General features: G+C 34.2%; 1 protein-coding gene across 6 annotated transcripts in view; it reads right to left on the bottom strand.

Annotated features, from left to right (window-relative positions):
* The window catches only part of CCDC18 (coiled-coil domain containing 18), a 126,814-nt gene that overhangs the window by 78,851 nt on the left and 26,149 nt on the right, over window positions 1-21,814 (bottom strand). For all 6 annotated transcript variants that reach the window (XM_043460617.1, XM_043460616.1, XM_043460615.1 and 3 more), the window contains 8 exons: window positions 20,750-20,846; window positions 19,133-19,254; window positions 17,972-18,263; window positions 15,434-15,558; window positions 11,695-11,852; window positions 2,440-2,660; window positions 1,241-1,351; window positions 628-759 (listed from right to left, as the gene is read on the bottom strand). In XM_043460617.1, coding sequence (XP_043316552.1) covers window positions 628-759; window positions 1,241-1,351; window positions 2,440-2,660; window positions 11,695-11,852; window positions 15,434-15,558; window positions 17,972-18,263; window positions 19,133-19,254; window positions 20,750-20,846 — 1,258 coding nt within the window. The remainder of the gene's footprint in view (window positions 1-627; window positions 760-1,240; window positions 1,352-2,439; window positions 2,661-11,694; window positions 11,853-15,433; window positions 15,559-17,971; window positions 18,264-19,132; window positions 19,255-20,749; window positions 20,847-21,814) is intronic.

Genomic DNA, 21,814 nt, shown 5'->3' on the forward strand with positions numbered 1-21,814 from the left:
TAATCATTATTCCTTCAAATATTTTTTGTACCAGTCTCATTCTTCTCCTCTTTGGTACTCTGGTGACATAAATGTTAGACCTTCTGATATTATTCAAACAGGTCTCTAAGTCTGTGTTCGTTTCTTCCCCAAATTTTCTTTCTCTCTGTTGCTCAGACTAATTTCTATTGCTCTATATTATAAGCTTATATTTGTGTGTGTTAAATATGAATACATTCTGCTATTAAACCCATCCAAACTCTTTTTTATTTAGTCTTGTGCTTCTGGTCTCACAATTCCTCCTTTACTTTTGTTTTTGCTCTTCACTTTTAACCCAAGATCAAGAGAACGTCTACTCAACCAATCTTCAGGCAAATGAAATCTCTAGTGGAAAAAGAGTTATAGAATCACTCTAGTCTGATAATGTCAAAAAATGATGACTGAAACAAATGGCAGGAGTACTAAAGGAGAAAGCATTGTAAAATGATCTAGAAGTAATGGGATTCTAATTATAGTACTACTAACTTTTCTGTCTTGCTTCCTAATATATTTAAACAAAAAAACCAAGTTAGTAATGTTTAAGATTTTCAGTATTCATATTCTAAATATATATTACATTTACTTATAAAAACATAATTAATATCTTACTCGTTCAATCTGCTTTTCCATTTCTTTATGCTGGTCAAGATGAATTTTCTTTGCCTTTTCAAAAGCTAAACAAATTTTCTCATGCTCTGTATTTATATTGGTTTCCAGGCTCCTAATCTTTTCATTCTTTTCCTAGAAATACAAAAACACTTTAAAAGAATATAATTAAGACCTAGTTTTTCATAAAAGTACATTATAAAAAAAGTATATTAGTAAAGCATAAAATTTATTATACTCTATTCTTTAACGAATCACAACAGTCAACGTCAAGCTTTAAGAATATTTCAATAGTTATAAAAAAAGACAAAGTGGTTATTTTAAAAACTGTATCAAAATGATAAGATCAAACTATTTAAAAATTCATGAAACATATCAAAGAACTACTCCCAGTTCCTTCAATTCTACTAAAATAAAAATAAGAAACTTTAGATAACAACTTTCCACATTAACTTAAAAATACAGAACTAAAAACTGAATAATTGAAAGAGTCTGATAGAATTTATACCTTCCTATATGGTCTATTTTAGAATAATTATACTAAAACAAACATGCTGTTACAAATTAAGTTCCTTAAAGACACAGTAAATTTGTAGCAAAAAGAGGTAATTTTTACCATAAGTTCCTGTTCCAGTTCTGCATTTTTTGCAGCAATGGAGGAATAAGCAACTATTTTTTCTTCTAGCTGTTTCTCTAAAGTTAAAAGTTGAGAACATTTCTTTGTCATCTGAAAACACATTGAAATAAATTTAAAATTATTTTAAAAAAATACATGACAATTCAGAAGAAAAACAGTGAAGGGAAGAGCAGAATATGACACATCCTATTCCATTAATTCAGGTTCAAACAGGACCTCACCTAACCCATTTTGTAAAAGTAGCTGTTAAACACTGAAATTAGTACAATAAAATGTTAACAGCAGTGTTTCTACTGGTAGATTACCAATGTTTTATTTTCTTTTTTGTCCCTTTCTGTATTTTCAACAAGACTGTGCTAATATTTTAATTCTAAAAAAAAGCTATTAACCTTAGTACCTGACAATTTTCCAAGTAAGCTGATGGCTATAATTATGAACTAACTCTCTTTTCTATCATTAACATAAGTTTCTATCCCACAGGTCTTATCCCTAGTCTTGGCTATAGACTTTAAAATGAGAAATCAGACATTTAAAAAGTGCCCTCAAAGAGCAGCAACCTGTCATTTGAAGGGTGAATATAGCATATACACATGTGGTCCTAGTACACAATTACCTAATAAGGCATCCTTGTTCTGTCCTCAGTGGAAATGAAGATCAGATATTCATAAAACATACAGTATCCCCTTTTTAGGATATAATCCAAAAGATACTTGCATCAGATTTACATGCAGCTGTTTAAAAATGCAGATTCCTTAGCATTACTCCATACCTACTGAATCAGAAATCACTGGAACAGGACCCAAAACCTGCATGTTTAACAAGCTTTCCAGGTGGTTCTATTTGCTAAAATACAAAATCCTCTATTACTACCCGTTGTTTTCCAATTACATAATCCAAATTTTTTATTTGTAATATGTGTTAGCCATATTAACTTATACTTGGAAGAAATAATAGAAAGGAGTACAGTTTAAGTCTCACCAAATTTAGCCACTGTTTTCCTACTTTTAACATATATTAAAACCCAAAAGTTTCCAAATATAATTTTAAAAGAAGTTATAATTTACATGATACCATTTTTTTAGTGCATAAACCTCATCTTTAACATACAATTTTTACAAAACCATACAACACTTTTTTCTTCTCTCAAAATTTAGTACATATAGCTAATTTAAGCTTACTTCACTTTCAAGTTTGCTAGAGTTTGAAGCTTTCTCTAGCAGCTCCTCTTGAATGAGTTGAAACTGACTAGTTCTGTGCGCCATGTTAACCTTCAGATCAGAATTCTCAGCTTCTATTTGCATCAACTTATCACGTAATTCTTCTATTCCAGAAGCAAGTCTTTGCCTTTCTCTTTCATATTGCTTGCTCATAGTATGCTGATTTTGATCTTTTAAACTTTCTGTTAATAAAAATAAAAGGAAAGCTGTTCTCTATAAAACTCATAGAATAAAAACTCATTTTAGTGTTGAAAGATTTAATCACATTTACTTTGTGATCTAAAGAATACTAAAGTGGATGAAACATACATTAAAGAAAATATAGTGAAGAAACACGATAAGCAAGGTACTTTCTATTATTAAATATATAAAGTAGGAATAAGTTCTGACTCAACTCACTTTTCTAGACTATCACTTCATAACATAAGGACTATCTTTTTGTACCACAAAGAGCCCTTCTCCATCTTTAAAAACCCCACTGTTTGGATACAAATCATTATTTGAAAACAAAACAAAACACAAAAACATTGTCTTATGTCCTTAAACCAAAATTCATCATAAATGTATTTGGATAACTTGATCATTTTGATATACTGTATACAGATGCAAACTGAAAAGCCAAAAACACTGAATCCTTCATATTCCAAACCAAATGATGAGAATTCAGTAATGCTCTTTAAAACTACTGAGTGTTATCAGAGGTAGTTGTTTGAATATACCTTTTCTCCATTATAAATGTACACGCTATTGCCGACTGAAAGGTAAACAAGCTTTCAGGGGTGCTTTAAAGTAGATGCACAGTGTAGATGACTGCATGAGAATACACTGATGTGTAAACAAGCAGAGAGAAACTACGCCTTCAAGGGTTGCATAAGTACCATTTCCCATCAATTCTCCATATCCCTAATAATTCACTTTCTAAACAATCTACTATTGACTCTGTTCTTCTTTGATGTTAGAAAATATATAACATATATTATCACAACCTCTAATTAGAATTCCCTCTGCTGACCCCATCATTCTTGACAGTATTCCATAGATTCAGCGAAGTAATTCCAAGTAATTCCAAGAAGAGTACATGATGCAAAAGCCGGGCTGGATGAAGCTCAAGCTGGAATCAAGATTGCTGGGAGAAATATCAATAACCTCAGGTATGCAATGATACCACCCTAATGGCAGAAAGTGAAGACGAACTAAGGAGCCTATTGATGAAGGTGATAAAGGAGAGTGAAAAAGCTGGCTTAAAACTCAACATTCAAAAAACAAACATCATGGCATCCGGTCCCAACAGTTCACTCAGTCATGTCTGACTCTTTGCAACCCCATGAACTGCAGCAAGCCAGTATTTTTTTTTTTTTAATTTTTTTTATTATTATTATTTTTTTTCCCAGTGGGTTTTGTCATACATTGATATGAATCAGCCATGGATTTACATGTATTCCCAATCCCGATCCCCCCTCCCACCTCCCTCTCCACCCGATTCCTCTGGGTCTTCCCAGTGCACCAGGCCGGAGCACTTGTCTCATGCATCCCACCTGGGCTGGTGATCTGTTTCACCATAGATAGTATACATGCTGTTCTTTTGAAATATCCCACCCTCACATTCTCCCACAGAGTTCAAAAGTCTGTTCTGTATTTCTGTTTCTCTTTTTCTGTTTTGCATATAGGGTTATCGTTATCACCTTTCTAAATTCCATATATATGTATTAGTATGCTGTAATGTTCTTTATCTTTCTGGCTTACTTCACTCTGTATAATGGGCTCCAGCTTCATCCATCTCATTAGGACTGGTTCAAATGAATTCTTTTTAATGGCTGAGTAATATTCTATGGTGTATATGTACCAGAGCTTCCTTATCCATTCATCTGCTGATGGGCATCTAGGTTGCTTCCATGTCCTGGCTATTATAAACAGTGGCAAGCCAGTATTTTTATTCTGTTGGGTTTTGTTCATTTTTCTTGCCTTCTTTTGAATGAATTTTAGTATTTTGATTTTTTAATACCTTCTATTAAGTAATTAATTATACCTCTTTATTTTTTTAGTGGTTGCCCTAGGGGTTAACATATGTATCTTTAACCTGTGATGTGCTATCTTCAAATACAATGGACTGCTGGCAGAAATGATGGTAGAGAAGATTAGATATCTTAATCTTGGAATTACTTGGAATTACTTGGAATTACTTCCAAGAAGTGAAGTAATGTCTCTTCTCTTCAACACACTTGAACTACTTCAACCAGTCCCATCACTTCATGGCAAATAGATGGGGAAACAATGGAAACAGTGACAGACTTTATTTTATTGGTCTCCAAAATCACTGCAGATAGCAACTGCAGACGTGAAATCAAAAGACACTTGCTCCTTGGAAGAAAAGCTATGACCAACCTAGAAAGCGTATTAAAAAGCAGAGACATCACTTTGCCAACAAAGGGCCATCTAGTCAAAGCTATGGTTTTTACAGCAGTCATGTACGGATGTGAGATAGACCATAAAGGCTGTTGTTACTGTTCAGTTACCCAGTCGTGACCGACTCTTCACAACCCCATGGACTGCAGTACGCCAGGCCTCCCTGCCCCTCATCATCTCCCAGAGTTTGCCCAAGTTCATGTTCATTGCATCAGTGATGCCTTCCAGCCATCTCATCCTCTGATGCCCTTTTCTCCTTCTGCCCTCAATCTTTCCCAGAATCAGGGTCTTTTCCAATGAGTCAGTTCTTCGCATCACGTGGCCAAAGTATTGGAGTTTCAGCTTTAGCATCAGTCCTTCCAGTGAATATTCAGCATTGATTTCTCTTAAGATTAACTGGTTTGATCTCCTTGCTGTCCAAGGGACTTTCAGGAGTCTTTTCCAGTACAGTTCAAAGACATCAATTCTTTAGCATTCTGCCTTCTTTATGGTCCAGCTCTCATGACCATATGTGACCACTGGGAAGACCATAGCCTTGACTATATGGACCTTTGTTGGCAGAGTAAAGTCTCTGCTCTGTCTAGATTTGTCATAGCTTTCCTGCAAAGAGGCAATCATCTTCTGATTTCACAGCTGCAGTCACCTCCCACAGTGATTTTGGAGCCCAAAAAGAGGAAATCTGTCACTACTTCCACCTTTTCCCCTTCTATTTGAAGGCCGAGCACCACAGAATTGATGCTTTTAATTGTGGTGCTGGAGAAGACTCTTGAGAGTCTCTTGGACTGCAAGGAGATCAAACCAGTCAATCCTGGAGAAAATCAACCCTGAATATTAATTGGAAGGACTGATGCTGAAGCTCCAATACTCTGGCCACCTGATGTGAAGAGCTGACTGACTGGAAAAGACCCTGCTGCTGGGAAAAACTGAGGGCAGGAGGAGAAGGGAAAGACGGAGGATAAGATGGTTGGATGGCATCATTGACTCAATAGACATGAATTTCAGTAAACTCCAGGAGACAGAGAAGGACAGTCTGACGTGCTGCAGCCACTGGGTCACAGAGTCGGACATGACTGAGCAACTGAACAACAACAAAAGGAAGGAAAAATTAGAGAATAATCCCATTTACAATTGAGTCAAAAAGAATTAAATAGTTAGGAATAAATATAACTAAATAGGTAAGAGATCTGTATACTGAAAACTATGACACTGATGAAAGAAACTGAAGACAAATAAATGGAAAGACACTTCATCCTTATGGATTAGAAGAATTAACATTGTGAAAATATTTATATTACCGGAAGTGATCTACTGATTCAATTCAACCCCTATCCAAATTCCAAAGGTATTTTTCACAGAAATTGAATAAACAAGCCTAAAATTTATATGGAACTACAAAAGAGAAAGAAGAACAAAACTGAAGGCATTATATTACCTGGTTTCAAACTATATGACAAAGCTATAGCAATCAAAAAAGTATAACACTGGCATAAAAACAGACATATAGATCAATGGGACAAAAACAGAAAGATCATAAATAATGGTCAATTCATTTACAACAAAGGAGTGAAGAGTATTCCACACGGAAAGAATAGTCTCTTCAATAAACAGTGTCAGGAAAACTGGACAGCAACATATAAAAGAATGCAACTCAACAATTATCTTACACCATATACAAAAATTAACCTAAAAATGGATTAAAGACATGAACCGTGAACATAAGACAGGAAGTATAAAATTCCTAGGAAAAAAACAACAACATTGACTGTAAACTATTAGACATCAGTCTCAGCAATGACTGTCTTTTGGTGTTTTTTCTATTTTTTTGCATTTTACATCAAAAGCAAAACCAAATGAACAGGACTATATCAAACTAAAAAGTTCCTATATAGCAAAGGAAACCATCAACAAAATGAAAAGTCAACTTATTGAATGGGAGAAAATATTTACAAATCATGTATCTGATAAAGGGTTAATATTCTGAACCTATTTAAAAAATCACAACTCAACACCAAAAATAAAGGCAGAGAATCTGAACAGACATTTTTCCAGAGAAGACACCAATGGCCAATAGGTACAAACAACACTAAGCATCATGAAAATCTAAATCCAAACTATAATAACATAACAACAAGATTCTAATTTGAATAGTACAGGGAACTATATTAGTATAGTTTATCTTGTGATAAACCCTAATGAAAAAGAATATAAAAAAGAATGTTTATTTGTGTATAACTGAGTCACTTTGCCTACAGCAGAGATTGATACAACACTGTAAATTAACTATTATGCTTCAATTAAAAAAAAATAGCCAACAAGAACCTACTACATAGCTATACAAGGAACTCTACTCAATATTCTGTAATATCCTAAATAGGAAAAGAATTTGAGTAAGAATGGGAAAAAGATTAAATTAAAAAATTAGGAAAAGAACTCACAGTGAGCTATCACTTGACAGCTGTTAGAAAGGCTGTATCAAAAAGACAAGATATAACAACTACTGGTGAGGATGTTGGGAAAAATGAACCCTGTATACTGCTGGTGGGAATGTAAACTGGCACAGTAACTATGAAGAACAGTATGGCAGTTCCTCAAAAAATTAAAAACAGAACTACCATGAGATCTAGCAATTCCACTTCTGGATATTATCTGAAAGAAAATCTGTATGGAAACACAAAAAAATCCCAAACAGCCAAAACAGTCTAAAGAAAGAAGAACAAAGCTCGGAGTATCATGCTGTATGATTTGAAACTATTCTAGAGATCTACAGTAATCAAAATGGTATGGCACTGGCACAAAACTAGACACATAGTTCATTGGAACAAAGTAGATAGCCCAGAAATAAATTCGCATTTTATGTTCAATTAATCTATGGCAAAGAAGCAAGAATATACAATGGGAAAAAGATAGCCCCTCTAATAAACGGACAGAGATATGCAAAAGAACTTAAATGGGCTACTTTCTTAAACCACATACAACAATAAAGTAATGGAGTAATGGACACTCCATTACTCACAATGGAGTAAAGACAAAGATAAGATCTGAAATCATAGTATTTCTAGAAGAAAACATAGGCAGTAAGCTCTCTGACATCAGTCTTAGCAGTATTTTGGGGATCTAGTCTCCTCAGGCAAGGAAAATAAGAGCAATAATAAACAAGTAGGACTACATCAAACTAAAATGCTTTTGCACAATGAATGAAATTATCAACAAAATGAGGCACCCTACTGAAGGAGATATTTGCAAATGATATAATCTGATAAGGGGTTAATATCCAAAATATACAAAGAACTCACACAGCTCAATATCACTAAAACAGACAACCTGATTTTAAAGACAGGCAGAGGACATGAACAGACATTTTTCCAAAGAACACATACAGATGCCAACAGGAACATGAGAAGATGCTCAACAACACTTATCATCAGGTAAATACAAATCAAAACCACAATGAACTACCTCAAACCCATCAGAATGGTTATTATCAAAAACACAACAAATAACAACTGTGAACAAGAATGTGGAGAGAAGTATACTTTTAGTGCACTGCTAGAGAGAATATAAACTGGTAGAGACACTGTGGAAAACAGTATGGGGGTGCCTTTTTTTATTTTTAAAACCACCATATGACCCAGTAATACCACTTTTGGGTATACTTCTGAAGAAAATAAAATACTAGTTAGAAAATATATCTGTACTCCTATATTCATTGCAGTGTATTTTACAACAGCCCAGATATGGTAGCAACCTAAGTGTTCATCAATTGATGAATGGATAAAGAAGGTGTATATATAGAACATATTTATAAAATAGAATATTAATCAGTTATAAAAAGAGTGAAATCCTGATTATTTGCAACAGCATGGATTGATCTAGAGGGTATTATGATAAGTAAAATAAGCTAGACAGAGGAAAAACAAATACTATATTATTTCATTCATATAAAATTTACCTATGGAATCTAAAAAACGAAACAAATGAACAAATATAACAAAAAAGAAACAGACTCATACATACAGAGAACAACCTGGTGGTTGCAGCTGGGAAGAGGGAAAGGGAAGGAGATAAGTGAAACAGGTGAGAGAGACTAAGAGGTACAAACTTGGTTACAAAATAAATGAATCATGGAGATAAAAGGTACAGTATGGACAATACAGTCAATAATATCCTAGTAACATTGTATGGCATCAAATGGTAACTAGACTTATCATGGTGATTTTGTAATGTCCAATCATTATGTTGTACAGCTTTAACTAACAGTGTTGCAGGTCAATTACATTTACTTTACAAAAAAGACAGAAGAAAAAAAGAAAGGAAGAAAGAAGAAAGGGGCAATATTCAAATTTTTTAAAGCAACAAATAAATAAAATGAAGAGAGTCTTAAAAAGACTACTTAATGACCTAGATAATCATATATAAGGAATTCAACTGATCTGCTATCACAGTAAGTCCCCTACATATAAATGAGTTCCATTCTGAGAGCACATTCATAAGTCCAACAAGGGCAGCTGTGATCAGCTGTTTTTTCAAACAAATACTTAAAAGAAAACAAACACAAAAAAATAAACATTTTAAAACTTACAGTACAGTACAGTGGTACAGTATAACAGCTGGTACCTGTTAGCAGCACATCACCACTGCTTTATGCTTACTTCTGGACATCTTGGGCTTGAAAGAAAGATGCTGTACTCTATAGTGTAGAGGACACGAAAGCACAGCCACTCGTAGAGGATGCGCACGTGTGACAATGTATGCAGACATGTGCACTAACTTATATGGTTGGACATGCCAACGCAAGCTCGCATCTTTGAAAGTTTGCAGCTTGAGGGTTTGTATGTGGGATACTTAATGGTATTATAAATACTACAAGTTTTCTTCTATACAGTGGTTTCTTCATGTTAATTACTGGTTAAGAACCAAGTATGTTAAAAATAAAAGCTGGTCCTAATGTACAATACTATGACAATAGGTTATACTGTTTTATATTCGAAAGTTGTTAACAGTAGATTTTAAGACATTCTCCTTTTTATTTTTTGGTATATATACGAGATGATGTATGTTAACCAATTAACTGTGAAAATCATTTCATAATATATGTAAATTAAGTCATTATGCTATACACAGTGCTGTATGACAACTGTATCTCAAAAGAACTGCAAAAAATTTTTCACCCAATAATTACAGAATACAGAATTTTTTCAAGTGAATCAGGAATATTCATCAAGAGAGACCATATGCTGGTCAATAAACTGAGCTTCAAAAAACATTTAAAAAATTCAAATCAGGTTCTTTCATGAATTCATTTGTTTAATGAAAACAACCTAATGTCCACCACTAATAACAGAGATATCTGGAAAATGACTAAATATTTGGAAATAAACACACAAAGGAGATATTATAAGATACTTTGAACTGAATAAAATGTAAACATAACCTAAAATTACATTATACAGCTAATTTTAGTTAGCTGAAAATGCAGCTGAAGTATTGCCTAAAAGTAAGTTTATACCCTTAAATACTTTTGAAAAGGAAGATTTCAAGTCAATAAGCTTTCACTTTAAGAAAATTTTAAAAGGAAGAGAATATTAAGCCCAAAGTAACTGGGAAGGAATATATGGAACCTGAAGGAAATATACCGTAGTCCTCTTTTATCCTCAGTTTCACATTCTGAGGTTTCAGTTACCTGCTGTCAGCTGAGGCTTGAATATAATACATGGAAAATTCCAGAAATAAACAATTCCTAAGTTTTAAACTGTGTGGTATTCTGAGTGGTATGACAAAGTCTTACACTGTCCTTTGTCATCCAGCTCCAAATTGCCAAGGATGTAAATAATCCCTTTGTCCTGGTACTGTGCCTTTTAGCCACTTAGTGGTCAACTAGGTTATCAAATCAACTGTTGCAGTATCATGGCGCATGTGTTCAAGTAATACTTATTTTACTTAATAATGGTCCCGAAGTGCAAAAGTAGTAATGCTAGAGATCCAAATATTCCAAAAAGAAGCTGTAATGTGCTTCAGTGAAAAGGTGAAAGTTCTAGATTTAATAAGGAAAGAAAAAAGTTATATGCCAAGGGTGCTAAGAGCTATAGTAAGAATCTTCTATCCACGAAATTGTGAAAAAGAAATTTGTGCTAATTTTGCTATCATAGGTAGGTCAAACTGCAAAAGTTACAGCCACAACATGTGAAGATGAAAAAGCCATTTAAAGTGTACAATAGAGGGAAAGACAGAGAGGCCACATTCCTATAACTTTTATTATAGTATACTGTTATAATTATTCTATTTTATTGTTAGTTATTGTTGTTAACCTCTTACTGTGCCTAATTTACAAATTAAACTTTATCATTTGTATGTACAGGAAAAAACTTCATAGTATATAGGGGTCAGTACCATCTGTAGCTTCAGGCATTCACTGGAGGTCTTAGAACATATCCTGGGAGGATAGGCAGGGACTACTGTATGTCTTAAGTGTGTGATGGTAACAAGGGTATATACGTATGAAAAAACAAACATTTGACAAAATGTATTGCATTTCATATTTTAGATGGATGCATCATAAAATGTAAGGAAATTTTACTTTAAAAAAGTATATTTTTAAAGAATGATACAAAATTTAATAATTTTGAAACAATTTTTTACTCTCTTATCAACACTAAGTAGTAGTAACAGATTATCAGGTATGTTTGATAATAGAAACCAACAGATCCCACATGCAAAAACAACAAAAAGTACACATGACGCTGTGATACAGCCATTAAAAAAAAAAATCATAAAGAACTCTAATTACAATTTATTAAGAGAATTGTACATACTCACCTACTTGGTTACCTAGTTTTACAGGTTCTATTTCTAAACTATTTAATTTGCGACCTTCTTGGCAGTCATTACAAGCAGTAAGATTGTGAGATAACTGATTTGCAGTCAGGTTTGCCTGAAGCTTCTGAATTTCTGCCTCTTTTATTGCAAGTTTAATCCTGGCACAAAAGAAAATAAACCAAAAAGCATTAGAAAGATTCTGTAAAAATATAACATTCCATTTTCCCCTTTCAAATTAAAAAAATTTTAATTAAAACTCTGGTATTAGTCAACTATTGGCCAGCATACAGAAAATCTTACAAACCACTGACTACATTGTTAACAGGTTCAAGTTACTTCAGAAACTGGATAGTACCCACCCTACAACCCAGCAATTCTACTTTTGGAAACATCTGGTAGGGAAACTCTCACATATTATACAGGAAACATGTATATATACTTCACAGCATTATTTTTAACATATGAAAACTATACCTACAGTAAGCCTCCTTCAAGTTGCAAACTTACAAAGATGTGGATGTGCATTCCCATGTCCAAGCACAAGTTAGTTGATATGTCTGGTGCACTGTCATGTGTGTGCATCCTCTTGCAAGGGGTTGTGCTTTTGTATCCTTTACTGCATAGTACTGCAGAGGGTACGGTAGTACATTATCTTTATTTCAAGCCCAGGATGTCCAGAAACAAGCGTAAATGCAGTGGTGATATAGGTGTTAAGAAGCTCCAAGTGATGATGTTGGAAACAAAAGTGAAAATAATTGAGAGTGGAGTCAAAAAGATGGGAGACATCGCTAGTTCTTATAACATGAATCGTTCAACCATTGGCACAAATCCAAAGGAAATGGACAAACTTGTGGAACGTGAAGTCTGCTGTGCTGATGATGTCGACAGTAATATGAAAGAAGCATGGAAAAGTGACAGAAGAGACAGAGAAACTTCTTGGTGTGTGGATGGAAGATAAGCATCAGTGTCAAGGCCTGCTCAGTTTAATGCTGATTCAAGAAAAAGCTAAAAGCCTTTATGAAGACTTGAAGAAACATGGCAAAGAAACAGTGAAAGTGAAGCTGCTAAGTCGTATCCGACTCTTGCGACCCCATGGGCAGTAGCCTACCAGGCTTCTCCATCCATGGGATTTTCCAGGCAAGAGTACTGGAATGGGTTGCCATTTCCTTCTCCAGAGGGTCTTCCCAACCCAGGGATCGAACCCGGGTTTCCCACATTGTAGGCAGATGCTTTACCGTCTGAGCCACTATTGGGCACATCTTTAAATGCCAGTCATGGCTGGTTTCATCAATTCAAGGCTAGAGCCAATTTTCACAAGGTAAAAGTGGTGAGGCAGTGAATACAGATATGGTAGCTACCCAGGAATTTCCTGAAGTGCTTCTGAGAAATTATTGATGAAGGCATGTATTTACCCAAGATGGTTTTTAATGTGGATGAGACAGGGCTGTACTGGAAAAGAATGCCAAACTGAAGTTACCTCAGTGAGGAGGAAAAGTTGATGGCAGACTATAAAAGCAGCAAAGGATAGGATAACTATTATTTAGGGGTAACACTTTTAGCGATACGAAGCTGAAGTCTCTCAGTTCATTATTCAGAGAACCCAAGAGCCCTTAAAAACATAGCCAAGGGTTTTCTTCCTGTTGTGTGGAAGACTAACCCTAAAGCCTGGGTTATACAGGCTGTTTTCCAGGATGGTTTTGCTTGGAGAAGGATGTCCCATTCAATACTCTTGCTGCTCAACAATGCTCCAGGCCATTCCCCATTCATGGGCAACTATCATCCTAACATCAAAGTAGTGCATCTGCCACCAAACACTTCATTGCTCATCCAACCTAAGGACCAGGGAGTTATAGAGACTTTCAAGAAATATTATTTATGTCAGACTTTTTTCATCAAACAGTAAAAGTGAGTGGCAAATCAGGAACAACCTTGCTACAATTTTGGAAGGACTGTAACATAAAAAACATTGACTATAGGTCATAAGGGTTTCCCTGGCGGCTCAGACAGTAGAGAATCTGCCTGCACTATGGGAGACCTGGGTTCGATCCCTGGGTTGGGAAGATCCCCTGGAGAAGGGAATGGACACCCACTCCAGTATTCTTGTTTGGAGAATTCCATGGACAGAGGAGCCTGGGGGGCTATAGTTCATGGGGCTGCAAAGAGATGAACACAACTGAGTGACTAACACCGGGAGTCACTGGATAGGCCATAAAAAACAATGACTTTGCTTGGTGTGACTTAATGGCTGTTATTATGAATGGGGGTTGGAGGAAACTTTGCCCATAGTGTGTTCACAATTTTTGCGGATTTGAGAAGGTGAATGAGGAGTCCAAAGAGGTCTTCAGCAACCTAATGACCCTCAGCAAGAACCTACAGCTATATCTGCAAGAGGACAACTTCACTGAAGATCTGATGGAATTGGAAGCCCAGAGAAAAGACAACGAGACATAAGAGGAAGAAGAAGTAACTGAAGAACTAAAGAGATTCACGGTGCAGGAAATGGCAAGGGAATTTTATTTGAGGAGGCACTGTTAGTTTTCAAGGCACAGGACCCAAATGTAGAACAGTACATGAAGATGGCAGCAGCTGTTCAGAATGCAATCCAGTGTTTGTGTCATTTATGATGAGAAAAAAAGATCTACTACCCAGACATCACTGAATCATTTTTTTCAAGAGGTAGAACTGAATCCAGCAAGGAACAAGAACCTGTGCCATCAATGTCAGACGTGAGTGAAACTACAGCTTGGCCTCCATCTTCTATTGCTGATGATCCTTCAACTCGACCATCTCCTACCTCTCCCTCCTTCAGTTAGTAACTTGTCTTGCCTGTTCACTTGATACCAACCCCTGTATGCCAATTATTGTACTATGCTACTGTACTTTTCAAGTTACTGTACTATAAGATTTAAAATTTTTTGTGTGTGTTTTTTTATGTATTATTTGTGTGAAAACTATTATAAACCCATTACAGTTTATATATATATATATGTAAAATATATATTATATAGCAGATTGTATTAGTTGGGTACCTAGGTTAACTTTGTTGGACTTAAGAACACACTCTTGGAATGGAACTTGACTGTATGTAGGAGACTTACTATAAGGTAACTATAAATAAAGGAACGGATAAATTGTGATGAAGTTATAAGATAGACTCTTGAACTTCTATTAAAACTAAACTAACAATACTAATCCATCCATTGATCAATCATTCTACCTACCTACCTCAACATGGAAGGATTTAAAATGATGCTGAGTAAAAAAGCAAAATTACAAACAATATAAAAACAGCATATTTATGCATATGAGTGTAAACATGCACAAATGAATTGAAGAGTAGATACCCAACTCAAGATAATAGATATTTAGGAGCAGAATGGGACTAGTGTTACAGATTAAAGGGAATTATCCATCCTGTAATGTTTCACTTTTTATTTAAAGAACCAGATTTGAAAAAAAGTATCAAAAAATGTTAAGAAGAATCAACTCTTCACTGTGGAAATATCAGTTCAGTCAAACAGTCCTGTCCGACTCTTTGCAACCCCACAGACTGCAGCACGACAGGCTTTCCTGTCCACCACCAACTCCCAGAGCTTGCTCAAACTCATGTGGAAATACAGATATTTGTTAAAACATTCTCTAGACTTCTCTGCATATTTTTCAATTTAATCAAAGATCTTAATCACCAATTTTTAAAAAACATTGTATTTGCTACAACTTCAGGATCTGAAAACCATACCTCAATTCCGAAATCACCATTTTATTTGTTTCGCAGCAGCCAATGTAACTGTCTTGCTTATTTGACAAACTACTCATCTGGTGCTTAGAAAGAGGTGATTTAAAACCAAATATTTCTCTTTTTAACTGCAAGTTTAAAAACAAAGATATATAAACTTATAATACCTATGACATAATCAATTTCATGCAGAACTTCAAGTCTGAAAAATTTCGTGGACAGAAATAATCTAACAGCCATAATAGAATGTATAAATGTATAAATTTATTATACAGCATAAAATACTAATGGGAAAACTATAATAGTTAAATCTGTATTATACAAATCATTATGGAGATATTTCATAACAACATGGAATGAAAAACAGAGGCATATATAATATTTTCAAAAATGCACTAAACTCTATTTTTTTTCCTGGATGTATCTGTATGGGGCAATATTTAAAATATGGACAAGAAGGATACATATGAATTTCAGAACAGTGGCTACCTCTGAGTAGAGGAGAGAATCGGGATTAATAAAATATATAATGAGGTTCTATCTCCCTAAAAGATTTTATTCTGCAGTAGATATCAAAATATTTCCCAGATTTAGCAAATGTACTACATTGATCTCTGTATGTATGCTGTATGTTTTGAATAGAGAATTTTAAAAATTAGCTGTTAAAAGGGCAAGGTAAGCACTTAATGACTACTACCTTCAAACTATAACCAAATCACACTTTTTAGAAACAGAAAAATTTTTCTAAATTCACATTTCCAAACCATGTTACATAGGATGATCAAGCATGTATTACCATTTGACTTTCAGAACCACATATCAGGTAATTCTTAATATTAAGTTAAATGAAAGCATCAATTTAAAATGAATGTTACCTGTATTTTATTATTACCAAATTTCACAAGTAATCAGTACAATTAAAAATTTAAGCAAATAATCAGCATCCTAGGAAAGTAGATATTGCAGGGGGATGGGAACCAAGAATTCCATGTTCTGGTTTTAATTCTGCCACTCACTAGCAGGATAAATTATTTACTTCCTTAGGTACATTTCTTCACCAATAAAATGATGGTATTGAATTGAATGATTACTAAGGTCTCTTTCAGCATCCTAAATCCATGACAGTTTAAAACTGGTAAAAATCTACCACCCATTCATATGTAAAACCAACCATGACACATTTATCTATACCTTTTCTCCTGATCTCACCTTTATTTTACACCTATCAATAACAAATTTCTGATACAAGTATACTTATTTTCTTCCTAACCTCATTCATAAATATGGTCATATATATATAACTCAGAGAAAAGGTGGCCACATGCTACCATAAAAACAATTCTAAAAGGTATATGAAAAGCTGTTCAACAGTCAACAGGGAAATGAACATTAAAATCACCATGTGATATCAATTAATACTCATTAAGATGGCTGTAATCAAAGACAAACAAGAATAAGTCAATAATGCTGGCTAAGATGCAGAGAAACAGAAATCCTCATATATTGCTGATGAGAATTAAAGTGGTGCAGCCACTTTGGAAAATAATTTGGCATAAATTTACCACATGACTCAGCAAATCTACTTTTAGGTATCTACTCAAGAGAAACTTGTGGTGAAGACTTGTAAGCAAATATTCAAAACAGCATCATTTATAACAGTCCAAAAGGGGAAAAAACCCAAATGTCCTCCTATTGGTGAATGAATAAATGTGGCAGATCCACACAAAGGAATAGGATTAAACAAAAGAAAGAAATGAAATACTGATACACATCACAATGAAAGATCCTCAAAAACATTAAGAATGCAAAAGACCACATATTGTATAATTCAATTATATGAAATGTCCAGAAAAGACAAATCTCGAGGCAGAAGAGTGGATCCCCTAGGAGTGGGGATGGGTTGTTGTTGTTCAGATGCTAAGTTGTACCCAACCCCATGTCTGTGCAACCCTGTGGACTGTGCCCATCAGGCTCCTCTGTCCGTGGGATTTTTCAGGCAAGAACACTGGAGTGGGTTGCCATTTCCTTTTACAGGGTACCATCTCCTGGAGTTTGCTCAAACTTATGTCCATTGAGTCAGTGATGCCATCCAATCATCTCATCCTCTGTGTCCCCTTTCTCCTCCTGCCTTCAATTTTTCATAGCATCACAGTACAGGGACTAATTACAAATGGGCACAAGGGGCCTTTGGGGGATAGAAATGTATGAAAATTGGATTGTGATGATTGTTTCCGTACTTGTAGATTTACTAAAAATCATTGAATAGTATACTTAAAATAGGTGAATATCATGATATATAAAAGTCCCTTTAATAAAACTGTTTTAAGAAATTCGATAGCATTCTTATACATGGCATAAAAAAGACTGAGACAGGGTAGAACAGTAGAAAGGTAAGTTTAGAAAAGAAAAAAGGATGAGATAGAAAAGAACTGATGACTGAAAGCAGGTAGGTAAGGAAAAAAATGGAAGGTAATAAAGCAACAACAAAATTATGATCTCTTACAAAGCACATAGGTAAAATTTTCCTTGTCACGTACTTACAGGCAACTGGGACATAATTTTTTCCAAACTTCTCAGTTCTACCCTCGAACTTTCTATTTCCTGCTGACACAAATCCAGTCTCTCATTCTGTGTTGCAATACGAACTTTTAATTCTCGGTTTTCATTCATTAGAGAAAATTTTTCTCTAAGTATTTCGTCTTTGTCCTCTAAGTCACTCTCTAGCTTCAGAATACTTTGTCTCGATTCAGTTAGTTGTGCCATGACTTCTGAATTTTTCACTGCCATGATCCTTAATTTTTCTTTCCCATTATTATTTTCTTCTTTTAACTGCCTATGAAGAAAAAAGCATAAAAATGAAAACTATACATTCACTTTCAATAATCATGTTAATCAATCTCACTTTTAAGATATTTTAAAGCTTAGTCCTGAAACCTACTCACATTTACTGAGTGCCTATCTTCTGCATGTTAGGCACTCACAACTTTATGTGGCTGGTACTATTGTTACTCCCTGATTAAAGATAAGGAAAATGAGGCAAAGAAAGATGAAACTTGCCCAGTGTTTCACAGTAATTGGACAGAATAACTCCACTATTTTGGAGGCATTTCTGCTCCCTTTTAAGAAGTGTACGACAGGAGAGTAACTCCAAAATCCTAACACGATATTTTGCAGCATCAAGTTTTAGAAAGTATAAGGAAAAATCATGAACTATTAGTCACAACTCTAAAAGATAAAATCAAATTAACTATTAATAAGATTATTATGCAGCATTATTTTTTAATATATATAAACATCAAACAGAGTAATATAATTTTAGAACTGTAACTGAATTTCATCAGTTCCCTTTTTCACATTTTTTACACCTTGAAATGAGAAGGTTAAACTAGGTGATTCCTCCTAATCTGAAGAATATATATTCTACTAACTAGCTGATGTGGTCACATTACAAGGACATTAGGTCTATGTTAATTTTTTCTATATGTATGCAAGGCAAATATGTTGATCATACTACCCTATTTAAGGATGTTAACATCAACACATGTTTTATTCATTGATAACCTTAACCTTATAAGTAGAAAACAATCTTTCTACATAATTTAAAGCCATAATTACAGAATACAAAATATTCTATTTTTAAATATTTCAGTTTTTCCTCTACTTCCACACAAAAAATCCTTTTTCTATAATAGGATACTGTACCTTAATTTCTCTTTTAGAATTTCAAATTCATTTTTATACAGACCACACTTTTCCTGTAGCCTTTTATTTTCTTTTTCACAATTAATTAGATTTTTCTCTAATATTTCTTCTTCAGCTTGAACCTAAAACAATAATCTGTTTTAAGTCGACATATTAATGTGGTCATAAGTTTTAGGTATTTCAAATGCAGTGATTTAAGAAATAAGCAGCAGAAGGGAGTAAGTACTCCACAGGTTTAAGTCCCCAGCCTTGTAGTGAAGGAAGAAAGTGAACTTCTAGCAACAAAGAACAGAGAGGGGGAATTTTAACACCTATCCAGAAATAGTTAACAGCTTCAAGAGAGGACAATAGCACTATTATCTATAAGCAGAACTGTGCTGGTCTTATGTGGACAAGGCAAGCAACTTGACAAAGCAAGATACACTGTTAATAAAAGGTAATGTTACTAACTTCAGTAACATTAAGTTACCAAAGGCAAATGTTCCAGAGAAGCAATTTTTGATATTTTAGCCACAGAATACTCCCAATGAAATCACAGCCCCAAACTTAAAAGATATAAAATGTCAAACAGCCAGATTTGAGCAGTTAGAGTGGAGGACTGGACAGATCAGCCCCAGTTCCTTTGTTAGATTCTAGGGCTATGCTGAGCAGTTGTGAAATCAACAATCCTGAGGAGACCTGTCAAAAAACTAATCTCTTCCATTTTCCTCTTTCTTCTATAAAGTCCTCCCTCTCCAGGAGGATATTTCCCATACTAAGGATTCTACCTCCCCCTCCAGATCACCTTATTAAAAATTCCCTGGCAGTCCTGTGGTTAGGACTCCATGGTATCACTGCCAAGGGGCCTGGGTTCAACCCTTGGTTGGGGAACTGAGATCCCACAAGCCATGTGGTATGGCAAAAAAAAAAATCCTTTCTACAGTATTTCTTTCCCACAGGGAACTTTTCTAAGGCTTTCAAAACAGTGATCTTATTAATTCACACTTAAAACTTCAGTATCTAATGGAATCTTAATTCTTTTAATTGTTAATATTTCTTCCCTTTCTACCTTTTTTTGAACAGAATTTATAAATATTAGTTAAGGATATAAAGAATTTATCTGAATGTCCAACATGACCTCCCTCCAAAGAGGTTTATTGTCATGTGGTATTACTTGAATATATTCAATGAATGTAATTAAACCCTATATTACTATGTAGAACCTGTTCAAGGAAACTTCCTCTGAGACAGAAGTGGAGCGCCTCTCAGGGTGTTCTATCTAGAAACCAATGAAAGGCTACATAATCTACTCTGCCTTCATTTTCACTGAGGTGATGGGAACAAATTTCCTGCTTTTACTTCTATAGCTCCAAACTGTTCACTCATCTCATCTTTCTCTATATTTTGTTTGTTCTCTTATCTCCACTCTTTTCCTTCTTTGGATAAGAAAGTTAATGCTCATTATAAGACTGTAAATATTATATTAACTAATCATTATACATTCTTTATTTCAATTATTATGAATGAGATCATAAAAATTACCCCTTGCTTTAACTATAAATAAAGATATTTTATGTCTATCTTTATTTTCAGAACATGGACGATACAAAACACTGAATTTGCACAATTGCCTCTTACCTTTTCCAATTTTTCAGCCACTTTTTCTTTATAATGTTGGAAAGCTTTACTTAGCTCTTCAGCATTATATAGTGCTTCATTCCTTTGTCGTTCAGCTCTAAAATTAAAAAACAGATAATTAATAAAAGTAAAGAATGCTCTGTACTTGTGTACGTAAGTTCCAAAATAACCTGTATTTAATTATAAGGAATAATTAGAGAGAAGCAGATTTCTGTGTTAAAAAAAAAGTGTAAGACTTAAAATGAACAATGAAGATTAGACTACAATAATTTCCTCAATATAAGATATCTACATGAAAAGCAAAACAGAACATAAAATACTTATAAACTTTGAAACATTCTTATGTGTTGGCAATTTTTTTTCCTATCTGGAAAAGATAGATTAGGGAAGTAGCCTGAGACTGTATGATAGATCTCAAAATTCAGGTATTACAGAAACAGTCCACGGTCTAGCATATTAAAAATACTCAGTAAACCTTATGATCTTTGCAAAGGCCAAGTAATTTTTAAAAATGTATCTCAAATGACAGTAACTTCTACTGATATAAGATACAAAATCTTAACAACAAAAGCCAACCACTGCTAACCATGTTGTCTCACCTCTCAGTTGATTCTGACCTTTCCTCAATGATCTTTGCAAAGGCCAAGTAATTTTTAAAAATGTATCTCAAATGACAGTAACTTCTACTGATATAAGATACAAAATCTTAACAACAAAAGCCAACCACTGCTAACCATGTTGTCTCACCTCTCAGTTGATTCTGACCTTTCCTCATATCTCTCACACTGAACTGAGACTAATGGGCTGGAATTTGGTCAATTTCACACCCATATCTAAAAATTTTTCTATATTCAAATCTATTTTTATCTCTTATTTTATTTATTTTTTTTAAATTTTTATTTATTTATTTATTTATTTTTTATCTCTTATTTTAAAGTTAGCAACTCTTCTCTTATCCAAAGTGAATTCCTTTATCTATACTCTAGATCTTAGTGCTTCCCTTTCAGGAACTTATATTTTTTTATTTTCAGTCTCTTCTCTATGGGCTTACAAATTCAAGTCAAA

This window comes from Cervus canadensis, chromosome 2 (assembly GCF_019320065.1).
Source record: "Cervus canadensis isolate Bull #8, Minnesota chromosome 2, ASM1932006v1, whole genome shotgun sequence".
Classification (NCBI taxonomy): domain Eukaryota; kingdom Metazoa; phylum Chordata; class Mammalia; order Artiodactyla; family Cervidae; genus Cervus; species Cervus canadensis.